Here is a 25,903-nt window from a genome sequence, read left to right as displayed (position 1 = left end):
TGACAACATGGATAAAACTGGAAGGTATTATGCTAAGTGAAAAAAGCCAGACAGAGAAAGACAGTTATTGCCTGGTCTCACTATATGTGAAATCTAAAAAAAAAAAAAAAAAAAAAAAAAAAAAAAAAAAAAAAGTCAAACTCATAGAAACAGAGAGTTTAAAAGTGGTTGCTGGGGCTGGGGTTGAGGAAACAGAAATAGGGAGAAATTGGTAAAAGGGCACAAACTTCCAGTTATACGATGAATAAGGTCTGAGGATCTAATGTTGTAACATGGTAACTACTACAAAAAAAGTTGGTGATAAAGGATGAAAAGAAAAAGTAATGACCAGATCTGCCCTGAATCACTCAAACATAGCCAAAATCTCCAGGTTATAGTGTATATCATAGCCTTCTGAAGGAAGCAGTTATGTAAACTCTACTTGAACACTAACTGGAGTCTGTGAACCTAAACATCCAGGTCTTATCTAGAAAATTACTGAATCCGGCAATCTGCAATGGCTGTTAGTATGGCCAACTGTTAAGGTCAGGGTTTCAACGCTAGTTTTGTGATTTTGTACAAGGTATTTAATCTCTCTAAGCTTCAGTTTCCTCATATGTGAAATGAGAATGACCATTATTATATCTATCCTATGGAATTATTGCAAGGATTAAAAAGAGATAGTTAAAGCTCCTGGAATATAACTCTATTTACTAACTGAAAGTACTCTTCAGCATTCCTTGGTAAGTACATGAAATTTTTTTGTTTTTTGTTGTTTTTATGACCAAACAGGCCTGTAACATAGATGAGCTGAGATACACACATTCATTCCACAAACAGTAAATAGGAAAAGGCACATCAAGTACCATTAAGTTCAAGAGTGCTGGACTCTGTGGCTTTTGTATGGATCTCATGGGAGATCTGAGAAAAGTCCATGTTTAACTAAAGAACATTGGGTGTGGCCAAAATGAGCCACGTTCATAGGTAGGTCCATAACCTGTTTCTCTCCTGTCAATATCACCTCATGATGCTTTCAATTATTCAACTAACAAACACTTACTGAGTACTAGCCACCATCCAGGCCCTACACAAGGCATCAGGGCCCCAGAGAGGAAGAAGGCATTGTCCATGTCTTTGTGGGACATGCAAGCTATAGGGAGAGGCCCTCAATAAACAGGTGAAATGTCCTGTCATTATGATAAAGATAGTCACATTCATTCAACAAGCCTACTATGGCTTGGAGAACAGGGAATAAAATAGTCATCAATAAAATGAAATACTCTCATGACTTACAATCTAGGGGGAAACAGTCATTAAAACAAATCATTCAAATGGTTAAGTGAACACTTACAATGTGCAAAGTGCTGCTGGTGATGCATTTAGTGCCATAGACCATGTCACAAGGGCTCAGGAAAGCTTTCCCCGGGCAAGAGATGATTAAGCTGAGACATGAGGAACCAGAATGATGGAGGCAGAATGAGGGAGGAGAGAGTGTTCTAGGAGAGAAGACAGTGTATGCAAAGTTCTGGAGGGAGGACAGAGGAGGACTGGAAAAGTGTGGATGGGTAAGGCCCGGAGGCAGTGGGTATAGCCACCAGGATGGACTGGACAAGAAAGAAGAGTCCAGATCATTACAGTGCCTTTTAAGCCTCATGAAGTCTTTGGGGCTTACTCTGTGAGCAACAATTGTATTGCAAGTTTGAAGCAAGAAACTGACATAGTTCAACTTTATGTGTGTTATATATTTGTGTGTAGCGAAAAGGGAAGATACAATTTACAAAAAAATAAAATTCAGAGATCTTAAGTGAGGATACATGCTGGAGTAACCAACCCTCAAAACAAGATGCAGGACATTATGATCACTTTAGCAAGTTCCCTCTTGCCAACGTCCATCCCATAATCAGACTTGTTTTGTATGTTTATTTACTCTGGCAATAGTGTAGAGAATGGGTGATGGGGGTGGGGGAAAAAACTGATGAGGGATATACTTGGGTAGTAGCAATGGGGATTGAAGCGAAGGAACTCAATAGATAGAAGAAAATGTTGGTAGAGCTTGGAATGTCTGGGAAGGAACAGGGGAGGGGCAGTCAGGAATGACCCACAAGTTGCTGGCTGGAGTAGTTGGAGGGACGCCTAACCACCCTGTGGAAGAAGGATCTGGAAGACTTTCCAGAAGAGCTAATGTGCAGGCTGAGTTTTGCAAAATCAATGAGAGTTAGCCAGGTGAGGGGAGTGAAAAGTGCATTTTAGGAAGGGGGTGGCAAAGGACAATCTCAGGGAAGATCCTGGGAATAAATACAGATGGAAGCACCTGGATCTAGCCTCACCTTAAATATACCCTAAGACATTTTACTTCTGTGCAACAATAAAATCTCACTTGGTCTAAGCTAGTTTGAGCTTCTGATGTAACAGAGACTTGTGGCTATGAGGAGAAAATTGAGAGGGATGGAAAAGGAGATGAGAGCAGCCTCTAGGTCCAGGGTGTTGAGCCCCAGATCAATGCCACTTAGGAGAGAAGTCAAGAAAGAACACCTGAGTTTCCAGGCACAGTGACTGACCTGTAGGACCTACCCCAGGACTGTGGGCAAGGACAGCTCCCACCCAGTGGGTCTAGACTCGGAGACTCACCCCCTCAAACCACTGTGTCAGGATCCACTCCCCCTGGCAAAACACCCCATGAAAATCCTGAGCCCCCAAGGACCCCAAAAACCTAGCAAATCTCCCCAGTCATCCATTCTATGGGAGAAGACTGAGCACTTTAACACTCCCCAGGCTGGGGGTAGAGGTGAGAGGACACATCCATTGCATAAATTTGGAAGTCATTTGCAATGGATAGACATTGAAGTCATATGGCTAGAAAAAAAATCCCTCAAGAATATGTGACCTGTGACCATTGAGGACATTATGCTGAGTGAAAGAAACCAATCACAAAAGGGCAAATACCATATGATTCTGCTTATATGAGATGTCTAACATATTCACCCTCATAGAGCCAGCATGTAGAACAGTGATTGCCAGCGACTGGAAGAAAAGGAACACAGAGAGGTGCTCATCAATGGGCATAATGTTTCAGTTACATGGGATGGATAGGTTCTAGAGGCTTGCTGGACGATGGATTGCCTGTAGTTAACAAGACTGTGCTGTGCACCTAAAAATGTATTGAAGGTAGATCTCATGTTAAGTGTTACCATAATAGAGCTTTTAAAAAGAACATGAAGTTTAAAAAGAGAAGAGGGTAAGGATCGAACAATGGATGACACCAACATGTCAGGGACAAATAGAGGAAGAGAAGTCTTCACAGAAGGCAGAGAGTGAATGCATGGAGAGAGAGGTCATTCAGGAGAAAGCAGCTTATGAGAAACCAAGAAACATCAGCCAAGGATGACAAGGATGGAAAGGGATCCATGATGCAGCAACCACATGTTGCAAAATGACACCCTCTGTGAGATTAACAAGAGTGTGAAGGTTGCCAGAAAGAGAATGGGTAAGTTGGAATGAGGAGCCCGAGACCCTCATGGGAAGGAAGGGCACCCCCTCCCCATTCCTTTAACCCTAGTAATTTGCAGGAGTGGAACAAAGTGCCCTAACCAAGTTTTTCCTCATGGCGGGAAAGACAGCAAGGGGCCCTGAAGTAATATGACCATGAGGGTAACGAAAGTGGTACAGAACAGAACTAGCTTGATGGAGTCACTGGGCTGATGGTAATAATACTTTGAGTAGTTGAAGTGGTAGATGCTAGACGCTTGGGCTCTCTTACTTCTTCCCTGACTCAGGGAAAAGCTATAACCTGGGAGCTGTCACTCCTGGCCAGGAACTCTCTTGGTAGGCCCTAACGCAAAGAGACAAGGAGACCTGGGAAGGTACCAATGGAGGCGGCTGCAGGATCAGACAGTTCAGCCACCAACCTAAGCCAGCATCCAAGGTTTTCTTCATGGAGACTCCTGGGCAAGGAGTCATGGCTTACAGTCAAGGAGGCAGGGAAAGCAGGACTCACCCTTGTCAGTGGGCACCAGGGCTTCCAGGATGCAGAGGGCAAAGCTAGCCAGGAGAAGACTCGATTAGATCCTACTAATCTCAGCATGTGGATGCTTGGGCACAGTGCTAGGGGACACCCCCACAGGGCTGTTTCCTGCACCCCAAAGCAAAGTCAGGATACAGGGAACAGGAAGTCACAGATGATACAGGCCAGTGAAGAAGTGGGATGAAACTAGACCTTGGTGGGAATAAAGTCCAAAAACACATGAAGACAGTAAATGGAGGTCAGTCTTTTCATGGAGATAAATCCTTGACCTTGAAAGGAAGGAGAGAAGTGGGGCTTGGGTTAGAAGGATATGTAAGATGGGGGCATTCGTGAGTGTTTATAGGAAAGCCTGAGAAAGCTCATCTCTGTGAAGGAGAGGTGGGACAAAGGAAAGGGACCAAGGCCCCTGAAGCAGGTGTTGGGGGATGAGACCCAGAACCCAGCTGGAGAGGAGGGGCCAGCAGAAAAGAAACCTAGAAGAAACCACCTCAAAGCAGACCCTATGACCTCACAAAGCTGGCACACTCATCCCCAGGGTTCCAGAAAATCTGAGTCAGTACTGGCTAAGTCTCCTAGCAACTGGATGCAGGGGGCATGGCACTCTTAACACCCCAGGGAGTAAAAAAAGTCTTCCAATTTCAGGTGAAGAGAAAACCCAACTTTTAAAAAGGAGTTTGCTCGGTGATGTAAGAGTGAGGTGTGTGTGTAAAGTGGCCCCTCAACAGTGCTTCTTCAGATAGACACCTTGGACATGACTCCTTGCCCAGGAGGCCCACAATGGGGGGGGGGTGCTAGCTGGAATGCCAGACCAAAGGCTTACCAGCCCTTGGAGCTTGGAGGCTGTTTTCCCAACCTATAGGGACAGAGCCTGCCTGAAGGGAAGGAGGATATGGCCATAAAGGTACTGTGCCTACTTCCACTCTGAGGAGGGCCAGGAAGGCCCTAGGGGCTGATCACCATGGGATGCTACCTCTTATCAGTCAGCCTCAGGGTCCTGTGAGCCCTTTGGGCTTATATGCCAATGTGTGTAGGGAATGTGTGTGGTTGTGGGGGTGGGGGAAGGGGGCTGTTGCTTTAAGGCAGGGAGGGAGCAGATTTCATCAATTTCCTAGACCCAACTCTATGGTGACTGGTGTGAGTAAGGAGGGGCCTGGACCTTCCAGAATAGGGCTTTCCACAGAGGGGTGTCAGGGCACTGTTACAGAGCTCAGGCAAGAGGAGTCATGCAACTATGTGCACAGGTTAGCTTCTGACCTTCAGCCATGAGCTGATGGGCAGGCACCAGGCAAAACTTTCCTGGTGGGGCCTCCCTCCCCGCCCTGGGACATGTGCTTTCACTGGCTGCTCTACATCTCCCAACCAGCTGACACCAACCTGGGGATCTGTGAGCGCTGCAAGGAATGGCTGCCTGGGTCAGGTGGTGAGAGAGGAATCCCTGGGCTCTGGACCTTCCCCTGAGAGCAGTTTCCTCACAAATGCCCACCCCCCACCCCCCCAGCCAGGAACCTCCCTCACCCCAAGGGACCAATGTTCCCATGTTCAGTGGCTCTCCACTTCATGCCGCACCTTTTCTTACTCCCTCCTTTAATGACACTTGCTTCTCCTACATCTGTTGATAACCTATAAGAATCTTTCTGGAAAGGCCAGACAAACTCTCAAGTGAAATGGGATCTTTTGGCTAGTTCCCTGATCAGGTTTCCCTGCCTGACCTGCTAGAGTGCCCAAATTTTCACCAAGTAATGCATATTCTTTCTTTTAAAACATAGGCTCACCAAGCCTCCTTGTAGTCATTTACACTTTAGTATGAATTTCGTTATCAGATCAATACCTCTGGGGCAGTTAGTTGAGAGTGGACTCACAGGGAAGTCAACTTTTGTTTTAGAGAAAAGAAGGAGGAGCCATAATTCAGGACTTGAAGCCTGCTGAAGCTGCAATGACTAGCATGAGAACTCTGAGAGGAAGGAGCAGTGCTAGAAAGAACAGCGCATTCCCAGAAAGGGGAGGGAGAGCTGTCCAAAACTGAAAGCATGATTCTCCCCAGGCATACTCACATTTCTGGTCACTCTTCAGGACAATGCAGAGCCCTGTGAGGACCCCAGTGGTGATTTTCTCAGTGAGGATGGCATCTTGATTCCTCAGTCTCACTCTCCATCCTTCATATCATGCCCTGCAGAAACCAGAAGGTAGGGAGCACCTACGGAGACTGTTGAACTGGGAAGAGTTTGATGAAGTGAGAGACTCCCGCAGAAGCATTCTGCTGGATACCCTCTATGAAAGCATCATCTTTGCCGTGGGCAAAGGTTTTCCATGGGTGGAAGTGGCCAAGGTGGTCAAGTTCACGGAAGAGCTGCTCAAGGAAACCAAAGGTATGGGGCATCCAGAGCAGGGGTCAGTGAGGCTTGCAGGGGAATGCAGGGCACAGGACCCCCCTGCAGTCCACAGCCTCAGGACCCCTGTGAGGAGCTGGAAGTCCCTTTCTTTCTTTCTCTGGCATTTAGCATCCTCCCATGCTCATAAACAAACTTCCTGTCTAGGCTTTCTGGAAATTGAAGCAAACTGAGTGTCCATGCTGAGTCTTTATATTTATCTCCCTGGCTGAAAATTTCGCACAACTTCAAGCTGTTCACACAGCAGCCAGGATGTTTGTCTCTTGGTCAGTCAGTCATTTATGCTTAAATATGAATTTCCTTATCTGATCAGTACCTCTGAGACAGCTAGCTGAGAGTAGGCTCCCAGTGGAATCAGATTTTATTTTAGTGAAAAGAGGAGGGGCCAAGATTCATAATTTTTGTTTTGTTTTCACTTAACAGAAATCAAACGTGTCACTCTACTGGTTCACTGACCCCCGCCCCCGACACTGCATTCCTGAAAGACCACAATTGTTCCAAGTATCAGGTTTTGGTCTACTGAATGTCTTGGAGGAATCCTTTACAGGCAGCAGCTTGCTGGCAGGGATGAGGGGAAAAGCAGTAAAGTGAGTTTATAGAGGGAGCATCTCTCCCACCTCTGCCCTGTGCTGGGCTTCATGAGAAGAGGAAGAATATCTCTCCCTGTGACTCCCCGGCACGAGGAAATGTGATCACACCCATCCTCATCTTGGGCTGTGAGATGCAGATTCATTCCTTAAGCAAATATTTGGAGCAGCCCCTCTTTGGCCAACATCATAGTAATACTCAGACAGGAATAATCAATAAGTACCACAACCAGTAGGTAGATGCTTGATGGGAAATGGGACATTTACATACTCCCTCCCAACATTCTTACTGATCACAAAGGGGAAAAGACTACTTCTATGTGAGTGAGCCTGACAGACACCTCCTTCATGAAACGATCCAAGTAGACATCATCAGTAAAGGGACACACTAAGAATCACATTCTACCTGGTAGAATGCAAAAGAAGAACCCAGCATCCTTCTGTGATGGTTCTAGCAAAGACTCAGAACCTGATCTAATCACGAGAAAGCATTAAATTAGCATCACTGAACAAAGTCCCTCTCCTGTGAGCTTCAAAAACATTAAGGTCCTGAGAGCCAAAGTAAGGCAGAGGAGCTGGTTTAAACTGAAAGCCACCTAGGAGATGTGGCCACTAAACGTGACATGTGGCCTCAGTTTGGGTCCTTTTGCTATGAAGGGATATAAGGGACTACTGGAAAAATTTGGATGAGGTCTGGAGGTTAAACAGTAGTGGTGTGTCAAGGGAGATCTCCCGATTCTGATGGCTGTGGTTATGAATGCCCTATGTTAGGTAATTTACATGAAAGCATTCTGAGATGATGGGGCATTTTGTGGGCCACTGATTGTTTAAGTACTTGGAAAAAATGTCTTTGTACTATTTTTTTCCAGTTTTACTGAGATACAATTGACATATAATATTGTATGAGTTTAAGGTGTATCGCATACTGATTTGATATACGTATATATTGCAAAGTGATTACCGAAGTAAGTTTAGTTAATATCCATCACCTCACATAGTTACAATTTTTTTGTGTGATGTAAATTTTTAAGATCCACTCTCTTACCAGCTTTTAAACATACAACATGATATCGTTAGCTGTAATCACCATGCTGTGCATTAATTCCCTGGGACTTATTTCTCTTATGACCAGAAGTTTGTACTATTTGACCACCTTAATCCATTTTGCACCCCCCCACCACCACCTCTGGGAACCACCACCTGTCTGTCTCATTTCCATGAGTTTAGTTTTCTTTTTTTAATTCCACATGTGAGATCATATAGTGTCTGTCTTTATGCCTTTAAGGTTTATCCATGCTGTTGCAAAACGTAGGGTTTCCTTCGTTTTTATGGCCAAAAAATATCATATTTTCTTTATCCATTCATCTGTTGATGGACCATAGGTTGTGTACATGGCTTGGCTTGGCTACTGTGAATAATGCTGGAGTGAACCTGTAGGTACAGGTACCTCTTCAAGAGAGCAGTTTCATTTCCTTTGCATATATACCCAGAAGTGGAATTGCTGGATCGTATGTTGTAGTTCTATTTTTAATTTTTTGAAGAATCTCCGTACTATTTCCACAGTGGCTACACCAGTTTACATTCCCACTAAACAGTGCATGAGGGGTCCCTCTTCTCCACAACACTTGTTATTTATTGTCTTTTTGATACTAGCTATTCTAACAGGTGTGAGGTGATATCTCATTGTGGTTTTGACTTTCATTTCCTTAATGATTAGTGATAGCCTGTTTTCATGGATCTGTTAAGCATTTGAATATCTTCTCTGAGAAAATGTCTATTTAGATCCATTGCCCATTTTTATTAGATTATTGGGAGTCTTGCTATTGAATTGTTTGAGTTCCTTATATTAACACCTTATCAGAAATGTGCTTTGCAAATATGTTCTCATATTTCATAGTATGCCTTTTAATTTTCTACAGAATTTCTTTTTCTGGGCAGAAGCCTTTTACTTTGATGTAGCTCTACTTATTTACTTTTGCTTTTGTTGCTTGTGCTTTAGGTATTATTCCAAAAAATCATGGTCAAGACCTATGTCAAGGAGGTTTCCCCCTGTTTTCTTGTAGGAATTTTATGGTTCCAGTTGTGCTGTTTTTTAGTACACTATTTCTTAGAGCAAAATGGAACAGAAGGTACAGAGATTTCCCACAGAAACCTTGTCTCCCCCACCCCTCCGCCCGCCCAACACACACAGCCTCCCTCACTATCAACATCCCTCCAAGAGTGGTACATTTGTTACAACTCATGAATCTACATTGGCACATCATTATCATCCAAAGTTCCTAGTTTACATTAGGATTCATTCTTGGTTTTGTGCGTTCTATGGGGTTTTTTTTTATTTTTTTAAATGTTTATTTATTTTTGAGACAGGGAGAGACAGAGCATGAACAGGGGAGGGTCAGAGAGAGGGAGACACAGAATCCGAAACAGGCTCCAGGCTCTGAGCTGTCAGCACAGAGCCCGAAGCGAGGCTTGAACTCATGGACCTCGAGATCGTGACCTGACCTGAAGTTGGACGCTTAACCGACTGAGCCACCCAGGCGCCCCAACCAGTTCTTCTTTTATGGGCCATGTCTTTGTGTTGTATCTAAAAAGTAGTCACCAAACCCAAGGTCATCTAGGTTTTTTTATGTTATCTTCTAGAAGTTTAATAGTATTGCATTTTAGATTTGGATCTGTGATCCATTTTGAGTCAATTATTGTGAAGAGTATGAGGTCTGTATCTAGACTCCATTTGTTGGCATGTGGATGCCCCGTTGTTCCAGCACATTTGTTGAAAAGATTATCTTGGCTCCATTGTGTTGTCTTTGCTCCCCTGTCAAAGATCAGTTGCCTATATTTGTGTGGGTCTATTTCTGGGCTCTCTCTTCTGCCTGCCCCATTGATCTCTTTGTCTTTTCTTTTGCCAATACCACATAGCCCTGATGATGAACTCTTTTTGAAACTTTTCTGTGATTCTTTATTTTGAAAATTTTTAAGCATAATATTTTCTTTAACATGTGGCACATTTGAAATTCTCTGGACTTCTGACCAAGGTCTCCAACAGCTGCCAAGCAAATAGGACACATGATGCTTTGTCCCTTGTGCATCAGGTCCCCATCCCTTATGTGCCCAGAGCTCATCCACCAGTCTAGTCAGCAGTGCCTCAATGTCCTTCCCTAAGCTCACCACTTTTCACCAGCTCCTTGTCTGCCACCCTTTCTAACCCACCTCCATCTCTTGACCAGCCCACTGCTTTCAAATCTTATACCTCTGCAGCCCTTCACTGAACTGCCCAGTGATTTTTTTTTCAGGCACAAATAAAATCCCATCACTCCTCTGCTTCAAGCCATTTAGTGGCTGCCACTGAATCGCACATCTTATGTGCATGTGGATCAGCCTCTTTTTATTTTTTATGCTGCCCATGTGCCCTTTTACTTCTCTCCTCCAAACCAGTGATCCCTGTCTGAAGGCTTGAACCAGACATGGCATTGCTCCTGGGCTGGCTTCAGAGATTCTTGGGAAACTTCATCTCCCACCAGCCACCCCCTAACCCCCACCCCTGGGCCCTTCCTGGAATCCCTCTGGGTCCCACTCCCTGCTGCTCACAGCAATACACAGGTACCAGAGTTCATCCCCTTCGGCTGAGCTCTGCAGTGGCTTGTGGCCAGAACAAACACTGGCGAGTGGGAAGAAGAATGTCTGCCCCAAGCAGGTGGGAACTCGGGCTCTTTCAAGTTTCCATCAGAGCCTTCCACAGGCTGAGCCCGTGAAAAACAGTCAATGACGATGCAGACCCAACTTCATACTGAGGAGATTAGAACACCCTGGAGCTTTCATCATATCTGGTTAGTGCATGCAGCCAATGCAGCCTATATATGCCTTGTGGACTCCTAAAACCTTGCAGTTGGAAGGACACTCAATTCCCTCTACTGTAGGGAGACCCTCAACCAGCCAGCAAGGTTCTTCCAGCCTCTGCAGACACCCTCCAAGCAACAGGGTGCTCCATCTTTCCAAGGCCACTCATGCCTTTCTAAAACCATACTAATTATTTGAAGGTCTTATTTATATCTAGCTACATCTGCCTTCTGCACCTTTTACTAGAATGTTCAAAGTCTGTCCCCTGGAACCAGAATGCAAGTCCTGCAGATATTTAATCCGCTTTATCTAATGTGACTATCAACTCCTGGTTGCTTTTATCACTTTTTTTTTCTTCTTGTAATATTTATTTTATTTTTGAGAGAGACAGAGCACAAGTGAGGAAGGGACAGGGGTGGGGGTGGGTGGAGGACACAGGATCTGAAGCAGACTCTAGGCTCTAAGCTATCAGCACAGAGCCCGATGAGGGGCTTGAACTCATGAACCAGGAGATCATGACCTAGTCCAAAGTCAGTGCTTTACCAACTGAGCCACCCAGGCAGCCCAATTTTATCATTTTAATGTGACATCATTTCCACAGGCCCTTTCCTCCTACCTTCCCATCACTGCTCTCTTTCTTGCTGTCCTTCTCTGGGCATACTTGTGATTGTCAATATTGTTCTTAAAATGTCATCCAAATACAAATACAAAACAACCTGAAAATTGGTCAGTGAATTGGTCGGGGATTTTATCACCTCCTCTGTCCTGGTGATGATGCTCCTGTTTATATAGTATATAGGTGCACTTACTTTATCAACATCAAAGTCACACTGATTTATATTGGGCAGGCAGTTCCACATGTGAATGATTTTTCCCATCCTGCCCTTGTGCAATGGCAGTTTTGAGTGAACTTGCAGGACTTTACAATTATCTCCATGGATTCCATCTTGTCAGTGTTGGCCCATCTTTATTTCTTCCTAACAACTTTTAAATCTTGGTCTTGGGCTCTCCACCTTACAAGTTCTTTCTCTTACCTTTAAATCATCTCAAAATTTAAGAAACATGGTTGGTACAAACACTGAGTGGGAACAAGCACTTAGGTGGGCTCCTCATGCCTGAAATTGGACTCACTGAAGATAGAATCCATCAGGAGGTTCAGCACTCAAAGCAAACATTCCAGTCCTCGTTCAGTCCCTTACTGGATGTGTGGTCCTCGTCAAGTCACATTGCCTTTGAGCCTCTGGTTACATATCTAGAAAGTGGAAAAAGCGAGAGCACCCATTTGCTAGGGTTGTTTTAAGGATTAAACGAGGTTACATACATAAAGCCCATAGCATGGCATTTGGTGCCACGTAAGTACTCAGTGAGAGTCAGCTATTGTTCTTAGGAGGGGACCACAGGGACAAAGAACCAAGGCTTGAGAGAACAGGATGTGATTCAGAGATGGCATGATCAGATGTGGCTGCATGTACTTTATGCAGCATCCATGATGGATCAGCCTCCAGATGTACAAAAGCAGCATCAGCTCCTGTCAAGGGCAGCAGAGAAACCCAGCTGCCAGCACTGCCTGGCAGACCCTGTGACCTGGGGAGTGGGCAGGACAATGGACTGAAAGCAAGAGGGCTGGCACTTCAGCCAGAGGCAGGCCCCGGTGGTAAAGTAAACTGGCAGGATTGTCCGGGAAGTGGGGACGCAGGAAAAAAGGCAGACAAGACTGTTCCCAGCTCAGCTCCCAGGTAACTGACTTATTGTGAGAGCTGACTCGAGAGCAACACCAGGCTGGCTATGGGTTTGCAGGGAGTAGACAACGGTGTGCAGTGGAAGCACCCAGGGGTACAGAGCCACACTAGAACCAGGCCTCCTGAGCTAGGTCCTGTTCACCTTGGGCCCCTCATGGTGCCATTCAGGATGGTGGCTGTTGCACCTGAAGATTGTCGGGTTGGCCCAGATAGCATCTCCATGGCAGCCATGCCCACACTGCTTCCCGGAAATCCAGCCCAGGGACACTAGCGAGAGCATGAACAAGTTCATCAATACCCCCAAAACAGGGGATAGAATTTCATCTGAAGCCTCCTTACTCCCAGGGATTTTCTTCTTCAGTCTGTAGTCAACCCCAGTATCAGGCTGGACTGGTCCTCAACATTGCTGGGGCCCTGCTTCAAGGCTTGGTTCTGCCATTTCCTCACTGTGTGACTTTGTGAGAGTCCCTTAACCTCTCTGTGCTTCAGATCACTCATCTGTAAAATGAGGACAAAAATGGCACCAACTTCATGGGATCTTTGCGAGGATTAGATGAGTCTATTTATGTAAATCACTTGGATCAGTGACTGCTACATAGGAAGCCCTGTGAACGTGCAGTGGGTTGACCACTAATATTATAATACCCATTTCTCGGGGGTTTTAGGCACTCCCATGGGTTCAGCTGTCCTTCCAGAAATGTAGGTCTTACACCTGCAGCAGGAGACAGCCATTCGGTCCTGTTCATTGAGGGTGCCTGGTTTGTTCCTCTTGACTTTGCTCCCAAAACCCCTGCCTTTGCTTACTTAGTTCTGTTCCCATTCTACCCAATTCCTAACCCAATCTTGATCTTCTCTTTCTCTCCTACCTGGTGTTATCTGAGCCACACTACCCAGGTTTGGACCATATTCTCTAAGGAGTTGGCCCACTTTGCTCCTTCAGGTGCCTACCAGCTCTGGGTAAACTCCTCTCCTAACCTTGGATCCAACCCCAGTAGGGGCCAAATGAATAAGTGTCCAGCTGAACAAAGAGGCACCTGACATCAGTCCCACTTGCTGGAGGGTGTTTCCAAATCCTTTCTCAACTTAACCTGCCCCTCCCCAGGCCCTGTCCACCCATGCTGTCCATTACCTCTGAGATGCCCCCTACATTGATCTCTGAGATCAGCCCAGGGCCTTCTCACACTCTCACACCCTATCCCATCCCTTCACCCTCCAGGCACCCAGACTTTGCCACCCAGAGCCATCCTTAGAACCTCCCACGTCAGGCCCACTCCCAGCCATGGCCACACCTTCCCAATGCCCTCAACACTTTATACCTGGATGTCTGCGGCTACATCTCTCTAGGCACCCACATGCCTGCAAGCACCCTCTTGCTTGTGGTGGCCACCTTGTTCATCCTTCTCAAACGCTGTTTATATCAAGGTGTCCTCCTTCCTACTCTATTCAGATCTAAACTCTTCCCCCAAAGAGCTATAGTTAGCAAGGAAGGCTAGACCCTGGGGAGGCTGGATCTCCTGGAGAGGGGTCTATGCCCACTTCACTTTTCTCCCTCTATTAATACCCCCCATGCCAAACACAGCATATGGCACACAGTGGGTGCTAAATGAAGAAAATGAATGAATGAATGAATGAATGAATAGATATTTGATGCCCATGGAGATGATATGCCCTGTATGCAGAGAGGAGGTTAGGGTGCTTGACTCATCCAGGATGACCTCATTTAGTTGCATGTCCAGGTGATATTAGAGGCTTCACGGTGGGGTGATTAGCACCAAACTCTGCAGTCAGAAGATCTGGGTTCAAATCCTACCTCTACCACTTACTAATGTGTTACTATACCTCTCTACACCTTCATTTCCTTGGCTCTAGAATGAGTGGCATAATAGTTCTAACTCATAGAGCAGTTGGGAGGATTAAACGAGACAGGGCCTGCAAAATGTATAGCACAGTAACATGCACACAGTGAGTGCTCAACAAGTGTTAGCCCCCATGTGCCCATCACACATGGAAGGGAGGTGAGATGAATAGAAGGTGCTGGAAATCCAGGGCTAGAAGCTGCTACATGCTGCCCCTCGGAGAACTCGCTGTCTGTGCCATTTATTGTCTTCCCCTCACCTTGCAGGCAGGATGGCAGATGCATTCAAATCATGGGCCAACAGAATGGAGGTCCAGAGAACCTCAAACCTGGCCCCTAATGGAGACACCCAGCATCCATGACCTGCCCTTGGGCACATATGTGAGGAAGCGCCACTGCCCAACAGCATAGGGGAGAAGGCATCTGTTCACTGCCCTTGTTAGGGGACCTAGACAGCAAGGGGCAGGAAGAGCTGGTAAGACAGCAAGTCAGTTCCTCATAGGTCATGGGATGCAGGATGCAGACAGCAGGGTCCTACTGACCAGCCAACTTACGTGCAAGCTGATTTCCACAGTGGATTGTCACTCTTCTTGGAAGGGAGATTCTCCAGGGATTTATTTGTTTGTTTTTTGTTAATATGGGGCTAAGGATGGTTGAGTTCTGTTTGCATACTAGATAACAAAGCTGGTGGACAGTATTTAAGGAGGGTCATGTTTGTACAACAATGATTCAGAGCTTTGACAGGCCAGCTGCCAGCTGGGCTTATTTCCTGGTCCAATCAGTCCTCAGTACCAGGAGGGAAAGAGTGGCCCTTTATTCAAAAGCATAAGCTGATTCTGCCCTGGCAAATGGCTCACCTGGATGTTCTGGTCTCAATTCCAAGCTAGAAGTGAGAGTCTTGTGAACTGCACCTCCTTTGCCAGCATCCAGGAAGCCCTGGGAAGATCCCATCCTTCTGTCTCTGTAGGGCCTGGGAGGAAGTCACCAGGCACAACACAGAGGAACAGAAGGCTGCCAACTCTGTCTTGGTGGGAAGAAATCACAGGAAGTGGACAGATTTTGCACACCCTGTTGAGTGTCTGGAGAGAGGTGTTGGGACATATGGGAACCCTGAGGTCTCCCACTTTGCATACAGGAGTGGCAGAGATTTAGGGTGCCCAGAAGGTCCTGCACATCCTATCTCTGACTCACATGTAGCAGCAGGTGAGGGGTTAGAGGGGAACAGCCTCTGTGGCAACTGTCATCAGCAGTGCCTGGCAGGCCCTGGTCTTCTCTCTGATACTTTACCTAGACTTCTGGTCTAGAAGTACCTCTTTCCTTCTGTCCTGGCCCTCATATCCTGAAGCCATGAGGAAGTGGGCCTTGATGGCCAGTTGGTAGAGGTATGAGGTGGCCAGGCAAGTGGGTCATAGCACTGTATCTGTAGTTCCATCCATGGCCACTCCTGACTCTCCAGAAAATGTCATCTGGGCAGCCATAACATGGAAGGCAGCCACCCCACCTTCCCCCAGCAGCCTGGGGCTGGCAGGACACATTACTTGCCTAAGGTCATCTGTGTGAGTTCTTCCTACCAGAATACTCATGGCCATGCCCAGGGTCTACTCCACCAGCCCCCAAGTACCGCATCCCATGTGGGAGAGCCTCCAGCAATTCAGGACCAGCCCAAAGAGAAAATGCCCCTTCACTCTTCTTGGAAGTTAACTTCCTTGGGGCAGCCTGACTTCAATGCCTCTTCCACTAGACTCTAAGGAGGGGCCTTTGGCGGCAACTTCCTTGCTGATGGAGAATGGAAGCTGCCACAGAGGCCACTGGTTGAAATCCTGAGAGAGCATTTTGTGGGGGCAAATGGGCAACTGCCATTTCAGAGATACCTCCCTGAGCATATCAGTCTGTGAGGACCATCATAACAAAATACCACAGATGGGGCACTTGCAACAACAAAAATTTTTGTTCTCACATTTCTGGAGGCTGGGAGTCCAAGATCAAGGTGTCAACAGGGTTGGTTTCTTCTGAGGCCTCCCTCCTTGGCAGATGGCCATCTTCTCATTGTGTCCTCACATGGCCTTTCCCGTGTGTATGTATGTGTCCTAACCTCTTTTTGTAAAGATACCAGTCATAATGAATTAGGGCCACCCACATGACCTCGTTTAATCTTAATTATTTCTTTAAAGACCCTATTTCCAAGAGCAGTCCCATTAGGAGGCACGGAGTGTTTGGATTTGAACATATGAATTGTGTGGGATGCTGTGCTAATTCACCCCATAACGCTAAGTAAGGTCAAAGCTCTCCAGGTGAGACTGTGCCAGCTAGTAAGCCAGAAATCAAGACTATGAAATAGAAACCTCCCCCAACCTTCCCTGGAGGAGCATACATCCTGTAGAGGGAGGAACAGTGAGGACTTTATGATCCTGGCATTTTTGCATGTAGCATTTATAATCCTCACCATGACCTTGCATCATACCCATTATTTTAATGATGAATTGAGGCCCAGAGAGGTTAAGTAACTTGCTCTAAGTCACACCCCCAGTAAATGGATTTAAACCCAGGTCTGTCTGACAGCAGAGCACATGCCCTGCCATGTGACCCTTCTATCTTGACTAAAGGGATCTGTACACAGAGCACATGAGGGTCTGAGAAGCATGAAGCCTGGGAAAGTACCCTGCGATGAGAAGAATGAGGCTGCCTGCATGCAGGAAGAGGGAGACATCTGGAAGAACCAGGTGTGGAACACCTGGGGGTGGGGTTCCTAAGTGGGTCATCTGGAGTTACAGCATGTACCTGGGATCCTGACCCTCAACAGGATGGCTCCAATGTGGTGTGTGGCACAGACCCAGCTGCAAAGAGGAGCCATGCCCTTTGGGTAATGTGTTCTGGCCTGGATGTGCCACCTGTGTGCAGGTGGGTGGTTCTGGTGCCTTAAACCCAACCTCTGGCCCTTTGGAGTGACCTCATGCTCTACCTCTAACTTCCCATGTCCTTCTTCAGTCAGCTGGACATACTGGTCAGTCTCAGAGCCCCCAACATTAGAGGGGACACGGTACAGATACAATATAGTCTATTTTTAGTCTAAGTCCCCGAGACAGTGGGATTCCTTGGTCGTTTTCAACTCAGGGATGATGACAACAGGATAATGATAAAGATCAAAAGTCAGGACTCCCTTCACTAAACTTGAGACAGCTGCAGAGTTTGGCCACAAGGTACCCACAGTGCCTCAAATATGGCTATGGAGGACCGTCAGCTCCATGGAAGTAACCATAACATCTGAGAATCAAAAAGAAACCCAAGATCTCACCTGATCCAAGCCCCACTACCACCACCACAACAAACACATTATTCGAGAATCCTCTTACCAGCCAAATGCCTCCTAACTCCTCAAGCTAGACTGCTCTGCTAATAAAACTTTTGCTTCTAGAAAGTTCTGCTGCTGAACTGAAACCTGTATCTTTGAGACTTCCATCTGAAGACTTCTGTTCTGCCTTCCGAACCTTCCTCCCTGAATCAGCCTAATCCACTGCACTCAGTCAGCCATCCTCCAGCAAACATTTCCAGGGCACTGTGCTAGGGGGTGAAGAAGATGGGACATCCACTCAGCAGTCCGTACGTGCTGACCTCTCCTCATGAATCATCTCCTTTAAAGTCCACAGCAACTGTAGGTGGATTTAGCAATGATGCAGCTGAGGTTCAGAGAGGTTAGGTAACTTGCAAATTATCACACAGTATAAAGGCAGAACCAGCATTAACCTTGAGACCTTCTGGCCCCAGATCTGTTGTTCCTGCCAAAGCTCTGTAGCATTAAGCGTGCCAACTTCTTAAACAGACTCTTAACTGTAGAGAACAAACTAGTGGTTACCAGTGGGGAAGTGGGAAGGGGGATGGGTGAAATAGGTGATGGGGATTAAAGAGTGCATTTGTTGTGATGAGCACATGGTGTTGTATGGAAGTGTTGAATCACTATATTGTACTCCCAAAACTAATATAGTACTGTATGCTAACTAATTGGAATTAAAATTAAAACTTAAAAAAATAAAAAATAAAAACACTTCCTTTTCAATGAAAACAAAAAAAGGAATTCCAGGGGCGCCTGGGTGGCTCAGTTGGTTAAGCATCTGACTTCAACTCATGTCATGATCTCACAGTCTGTGGGTTCGAGCCCCAGGTCAGGCTCTGTGCTGACAGCTCAGAGCCTGGAACCTGCTTCACATTCTATATCTCCCCCTCTTTTTCCCTCCCCCATTCACACTCTGTCTCTTACTCAAATATAAATAAACATTAAAAAATGTTTTAAAGTAAAAATATCATGCAAACTTCTTGAGGAATGGAAGTGAGGAACAGTGAGGGGTGCATTTACTAAACAGACAAGGTCAGGGGACCATTTTAAGCAATGAGAAGAGCTTCGGCCAAAGTTCATGACAATCTAAAATAGATGGCCCTGTGTTTGCCCTTTTTGAGTCCCAGGACTTTGAATAGCAAGGAAATCTTTAAAAGATCAACATAATCTTTCCAGTCCTACTGTTGGAGTAGATTTTTTTCTTTAAGGTGACTCTTGGTTTATCTTAAAAACAAAAACAAAATACCATGGGCAGGAAAATAGTAGGGAGACTCCTCAAAAAATTAGACATAGAACTGCCATATGACTTAGTAATTCCACTTCTTTGTATAAAGAACTGAAAACAGGGACTTGAACAGATATCTGCACACCTGTGCTCACAGAAGCATTGTTCACAACAGCTGAAAGGCAGAAGCAACCCATCTGTATGGGCTACTTGTCCATCAACAGATGAATGAACAAACAAAATGTGATCTATACATAAAATGAAATATTTCTCAGCCTGGTGAAGGAAGGAAATTCTGACACGGATGAACCTTGAGGACATTACCCTAAGTGAAATAAGCCAGCCACAAAAAACCAAGTACCTTATGATTCCACTTATGTGTGGTTACCTAGAGCAGTCAGGTTCATAGAGGCAGAGAGGGGTCTCAGTTTCCCATCTCTAATATGAAAGGACTAGACTAGCTCAATAGTTGCTCAAATATGCTCCTTGGTCCGAAAGACCATTTACCTCAAATAAATTTGAGAAATATTGCAGATGCTCAACCCCTTTGGGCCATTTGCTGAGCCCACTAGCATATTAAGGGCCTTGTTTCATATCTTTTGATCCAACATATCTTCAAGGTCTCTGGCTTTGAAGTACTGGTTTCTATGTAATACCTATTGCAAAACATCCTTTGGAAAACTGTGTCCGAAAGGATTGGGGGCCCCTTCCAGTGTCCATCTCTAAGGGTCTACAAAGACAGCCCAAAGCTGCTTGGGACTAGATGGCTGTGCCAGGCAGCGGCTTGAATTCTGGCTTCCCCACTCCACCAGCTGTGTGTCCTTAATCAAATCCCTTGAGTCCTTGAGCCTCAGTTTCCCTCATGAGTAAAGTGCCTGTACCCCTGCCTCACAGAGCTAGGAGGGATTGGGTGGAACGAGATGACCCAGGGCATGCGGCACCCAGCGGGAGCTCCCTCAACAAGAGTCCTCCACTGCCTCAAGGAAAGCACGTGAGCTGTCACTGTTATTGGCACCTTGGTGTAAATGAGTTTGGCAGAACCTTACCATGAGCAGAAAGATGGGCAGGGGGCAGCTTTCAGGATGCAGGAGGGGGGTGGAGATGAAGGTTCTGTGCTTTCATCTGCTTTCCACCATCCCAGGTCAACCCTGGTAGGTGCACAGAAAGGTAAGCAAGCCAGGCTGCAGCCTGACTTGGTTCCTCCCCTTTGAGCCAAGGCGGGGGCAACCAAACTGGTTTGTCAGGGGGCACTGGTGGCACCTGGATCCTCCCCCTCACACCCACCCAGAAGGAACAATGCCTCTTCACCGTTCCCAACCCTTCCAGGACATGGCACATCTCCCTTGCTGTCATCCAGCCCCAGACCCCGAACATGAGGGGCAGCAGGAGGCAGGCGCCCAGAGTGCTTGGTCCAAGCCCAGTGCCTTTTTGCCCTGATTCTGGAGCATCTGGTATTGTCATCCCACCCCCTGCTCTTCCCCTCCTCATTGCTCTCCTCCTCTCCCATGCCTGGGTCCCCGTGCAGGTGCTGGCCTCCAGGGGCTTGGGGACTGTCTTCAGGAAGTTCCCAGCAGCCAATGCAAATGAAAGCCACTCCCTGTTATTGAAGAGCAACTTGCACGTACAGATCTGTCCCCCGGCAGCCAGAGGCTTCTCTCTGAGACTTAATCCTTGGCTTTCTGAGTCATCGGAACTTCTCTACCTGCGGCAAATAGAGAATGGTCTGAGGGCCAAGAAAGTGTGTCTCATGAGCCAGCTTAGGATGATCTTTGCTGAAAACCAGAGCTGGCCAAGGAGTCTTGGGGCTGGAAGTTAGAATCCAGCCCAGGGACTCCTTCCCCAGTGACCCTGTATGAGGTCCACTCTTGCATTTTATGACCTTGAGGCTAAGGCCATAGCTCATACCCATAACTGGGCACCTGCCAGGATGACAGGCAGCTGGGAGCACTTGCCAACATTTGCTGAGGTCACTCAGCACAACTGGGCCCTCAGACTTCTTGATTCAAACCTGGCCTCTATGCATGGCTGCCCAGGGGCTGAATAGAGAAAACCATGGCCTTGACAAATGAGGCAGTTGTGGCCACCCACATCTGGAGGATGCAGGTGATCCCAGCCCCGTCCACTCATAAGCCAGGCTGGAGGAGGGACGGCATTTTCCAGTATGTTTGTTCGGCTCCGCAGAGCCCAGAGAAGAGGCAATGATTCACCTCACAAATTTCACACAGTCGCCTCCACACCAACCTGGAGTCCAGCTTTGATTATCAGAAACCAACCCTGGTCCCCCAGTCTCTGAGATTCCTTTACTGATTATTTTTGCCATCACACACCACCACCATCCCTTTTAAATGCCCATCTGAGCTCTCCCTTCTCGGCTTAAGACCTCTGAGTGGCTCTGCAGCTCTTGGCCACGGTTCTTAATTTTCCTTTCAGAAATCTGATGATTCTTTCTATGCACACACCCCACCCCCAGGGGAAAAAAGTGCATGTGAAATTCTGGATACAATTTCAGAAGATGCCAGTTGGTCCTGAAGCCCAACATTGGGGTCCATGAATCCTCTTTAAAGAGCCTGGTTTCTGTTTTGAAGTCCAGCTATTTCATGTGACATATACGAGTTTGCCCTTTGCAAACTGATGATGCCAAGCCCTTCTGTTACCCTGGGGGAGTCCCCCAGACTCCAGCTTTTCTTCCCAGAAACTCTGAACCATGTGGATCAAGCACATGCCCACACTGTACCCTATTTGCTTCCAGCCTTTATTCTGCAGGCTCTCCACCTTGGAGGGCCCTTCCCTACCATCTTCTGCCAAACTCCTCATTCTTCCTTTGGGCTCCAAAGGAGCCCAAACCTTCCCTGGCTCCTGGTCCCCCCACATCCTGAGTCAGGATGCCTTCCCCATGAGAGCACCTACCCCATCTCCTTGTACTTTCACTTCTTCCTCTCTGCACCTCGGTGCCCAGTTTTGTCCTAAACATGGGTACTTGCTTGCATGCTGCTTTTAGAGGAATCTTCAACTCTTGTTATGTCATTATGTAATGTATTTGAGCACCTTAAAAACAACAACAACAACAACAACAACAACAACAACAGAGACTTGTACATTCTGTGTCATTTTTAACCAACCCTCTCCAAAAGCAAAAGAGAAAAGAACAAAATGCCCACAGGATCCCAACAGCACAAAGCTCACATCTGTGCAGGAAGGGACCTGGCAACCATGTGACAGGTGAGAGGGTCCTGAGACAGGTGTCTTGTGTAAAGGTCACTCAGCAGAACAGAGCATCTGGGGGCTTTGGTTTCATCCTTTTGCCAGTTGGGCATTTCATAACTCCATGGCCCCCATGTGTCAACATCTGAGTTCTTTCGGCTCAATCTGGCTCATAACTGAGGAGCAACAATTCCCAAGCCAATCCCACCCTGGAATCAGCACTTCCTTCTTTTGAGATGGGGGGTGCTCTGTATTTTTAGAAAGATCCAGGTGATTGTGGAACACAGGGCTTCCACTGGCCCTGGGCTCCTCCCCACTCTTCAGTAATGAAAGGGTCTTCAGGATCAGCCACCTAACCAGATATTTCCCAGCGCAAGAGAGAAGTCAAGGAATGCCTAGGTCGCTGTCCTGGTGGCTGCAGAGTATCTGTGACACAAGTGAGAAGCAAAGCAGAAAATGGGGAGAATGCATTTCACACCCTACCATGCAAAAGCAGCATCTCTTTTCTTGCCATTATTGCCTCCCCTAGAAGTTGTTTTATTTGTTTCCTGAATTTGTGTGTGTGTGAAATACCCCCTCCTTGCTTTACTGAGGTATAGCTGACAAATAAAAACATTGAAAAATAGGGGCACCTGAGTGGCTCAGTCAATTGAGCAACCAACTCTTGATTTCAGCTCAGGTCATGATCTCATGTTTCATGGGCTCAAGCCCCGCATCAGGATCTGCTCCATGCTCGGTGTGGAGCCTGCTTGGGATTCTGTCTCTCCCTCTGCCTCTCCACTCCTTCCTCTCTCTCTCTCTCTCCCTCTCTGTCAAAATAAATAAACATTTTTTTAATATTGAAAAAATATTTAATGTGTACAAACATAATGTTTTGATATACATTGTGAAATGATTACTACAATCAGGCTAATTAACATAATCATCACCTGACATAGTTACCACTTTTATTTGTAGTGAGAACATTTAAGATCTACTCTCTTAGCTAATTTCAAATATGCAAAACAGTATTGCTAGCTCTAAGCACTATCTAAGTAGATCCCCAGAACTTATTCATCCTGCATAACTGGAACTCTATATACCTTGATCAACATCTCCCCATTTCTCCCTCCCCCCAGCCCTTGGCAACCATCATTCTACTCTATGCTTCTGAGTTCCACTTTTTTTAGATTTCACATATAAGTGGGATGATGCAGTATTTGTCTCTCTGTGTGTTGCTTATTTCAATTAGCACAATGTCCTCCAGGCCCATCCATGTCGTTGCAAATGACAGGATTTACTTCTTTTTTCAATTTATTTAAATTCTAGTTAGTTAACATATAGTGCAATATTGATTTCAGGAGTAGAATTTAGTGATTCATCACTTATGTACAACACCCAGTGCTCATCCCAACAAGTGCCCTCCTTTTTTAAGGCTGAATAATATTCTAGATAGATGATAGATTAGATAGATAGATAGATAGATAGACAGATAGATAGATAGATATTCTGTCTACATATCCTATACAGAGAGAGATTATATAGATCATAGAATAGAATTATATGTATATTCTATATCTATATATCTCACAATTCTTTAACTATTCATCCATCAGCACACTTAGGTTGTTTCCATATCTTTGCTGCTGTAAATAATGCTGCCTTGAATATGGGAGAACAGATTCCTCTTAAAGATCTTTAATTCATTTCTTTGGGGTATATATTGAGAAGTGGAATTGCTGGATCATACAGAGGAGGCATTCTAGACATTTTTCCCTAATGACCTACTCCTTAATGACCTACTATCTAGTTTTAATATCACAAATATTTTGTATATCTGATTTTGTGTTGTATGTATGTCTGCTTTATACACATATGTATGTAATGCAGGGTTAAAGATGACTAAAGAAAATTTTTAAGTTAAAGTCAAAATTAAAAAGCTATCAACATCTAATTTAATGTTACAACTGTAACTTCTAAGTAATTTTAATAATTTATTCACTTATGTAAATTGTAATTGTCAAATTACACATGCAAAGAAGCAATTTATGTAGATGCATAACGATAATAGCAATGCAATCAAATCTTAAAATGTCATTCAAAACTGCCATTTCTTTGACAAAAAATTTACAAAATTAATTTTTTTAACTATTTTCAGTAAGCTTAACTTTCAACTTTTCCTTCATACATTAAATATTTGGAGGATGGGCTGGGAGTAGGGTGGTCTGGGAGGTGTCTGTGAGAAGGTGGCATCCTGGGAGTGAAGAATACGTCGTCAGCCAGGAATGCCATCCGAGCCTAAGGCCTGGCACAAGGGAATACAGGGTATGGTGGAAAAATAAGGGAAGGCCAGTGTGCCAGGCAGAAGCAGAAGGAGAAGAGGAAAGGAGGGTTTTATGCAGAGGAAGACCAAGATCTGACTCATGTTGCAAAAGGGTCATTGTTTTAACATCACTCTTAGGCTGAAGACCAAATTCCTCCCATAGGGTCTTAGGAGGTCCTGCACCACTGGGCTACTGTCCACCACCCAACCTTTTCTAGAACCAGGGAATCTCTCACCAGCTGCCTTCTAGCCTGCCAGCCCCTCACCCCCAGTCTTTTGGTTTCTCAAATGGGCCATGCTTTCTCCAACTGCAGGCACATGATGTTGCCCTTGCCTAATTCATTCTCTCCTACCTCTCTTTGCCCAGTAACTCCTCTGACACTGTTCATCTCAGATTCTTCATCACCCTCTCAGAGAACTGCTCTTTGACTTCCCTAACAAAGTCACTTCTTCTTATTCCGTGCCCGCCCAGACTGCAGAACCCTGAACAGAGTTATACTCTGTGTGTTTTCTCCCTAGCCCTTCACTGCTTCCCTGGAACCTGGAACAGGTCTTAACACATGAAAAGTCCCTAATACCTGTTGGATGTATAAATGAATAACTCTGTCACTGTACTTTATATCAGAATTTGCTCATTTACTCACTAGCTACCCATTGGCTCCAACTGTGCACAAAGCCTTGTGCTGGGGACTGAGCATAAAAAGGGAATGTCATCTTTTTGTCACCTCTTCTACAAACTGGAATCTCTCTGAGGGCAGGGGTCATGTCAGAGGTGAATGTGCCACCTGTATCATATTCTATTGGTGGTCCCACCACTCTTTTTATGTAAGCATCTGGGAGTTATGCAGGTCGCTACCACACTCCACATCGGACCATCAGTCCTGCCACTCAAATCTGCCCACACCTGCTGACCTGGCATTCTCAGGCCACAACAATCCCATCTGGACCGGACAATGCAATGCACCAACACCACATGACCATCAATGTTATTTAGCTCAAGGCAAGCATGGCCATGTGTACAATCTTCCTACAATGCTAGGCAGACTCTGCACTTCCTACAATGCAATACTTCTGAATGCAGCATTCAAGGCCCTCCCATCTGTCTTCTGCCTACCTTTCCACACAACACTTGCCATTTTCTGCTTCCATTTTTATATGCCAAAAATAACAAACCCAGGCTTGTTCCCCACCCATGCCATACAGTTTCTTGCCCCAATGCTTTCACCCAGACTGTACCCAGAAAGTGCCTCCCTCACCATCTTTACTGGCTCAGTCCTCCCACTAAGCCTCTGAGATGTAGCTCATGCATTATCTCCTCCAGGGGAATCCCTATCCTCAACTGAACCTTCCTCTCCACCTGTTTCTGTTTCTCTTTACACACATATCGTAACATTTACTTGTTTGTCTTTCCTGTGAGCACTTTAGAAACAAAGAATGTGTCTTAT

General features: G+C 45.9%; 1 protein-coding gene across 3 annotated transcripts in view; it reads left to right on the top strand.

Annotated features, from left to right (window-relative positions):
* Positions 1-4,538: 4,538 nt before the first annotated feature.
* Positions 4,539-25,903, top strand: part of CB1H8orf74 (chromosome B1 C8orf74 homolog) — a 27,013-nt gene continuing 5,648 nt past the window's right edge. The window contains exons 1-2 of one of the 3 annotated variants that reach the window (XM_049631394.1): positions 4,539-4,642; positions 6,174-6,366. In XM_049631394.1, the coding sequence (XP_049487351.1) occupies positions 4,595-4,642; positions 6,174-6,366 (241 nt within the window). In that variant the 5' untranslated portion in view covers positions 4,539-4,594. Of the gene's footprint in view, positions 4,698-4,795; positions 4,902-6,173; positions 6,367-25,903 lie in introns of those variants that run through there. The other 2 variants (XM_049631397.1, XM_049631396.1) reach the window with 2 other exon arrangements.

The sequence above is a fragment of the Panthera uncia genome, chromosome B1 (genome assembly GCF_023721935.1).
Source record: "Panthera uncia isolate 11264 chromosome B1, Puncia_PCG_1.0, whole genome shotgun sequence".
NCBI classification, from domain to species: domain Eukaryota; kingdom Metazoa; phylum Chordata; class Mammalia; order Carnivora; family Felidae; genus Panthera; species Panthera uncia.
The sequence above is the reverse complement of the archived record's forward strand: the minus strand, read 5'-3'. Positions and strand labels throughout refer to the sequence as shown.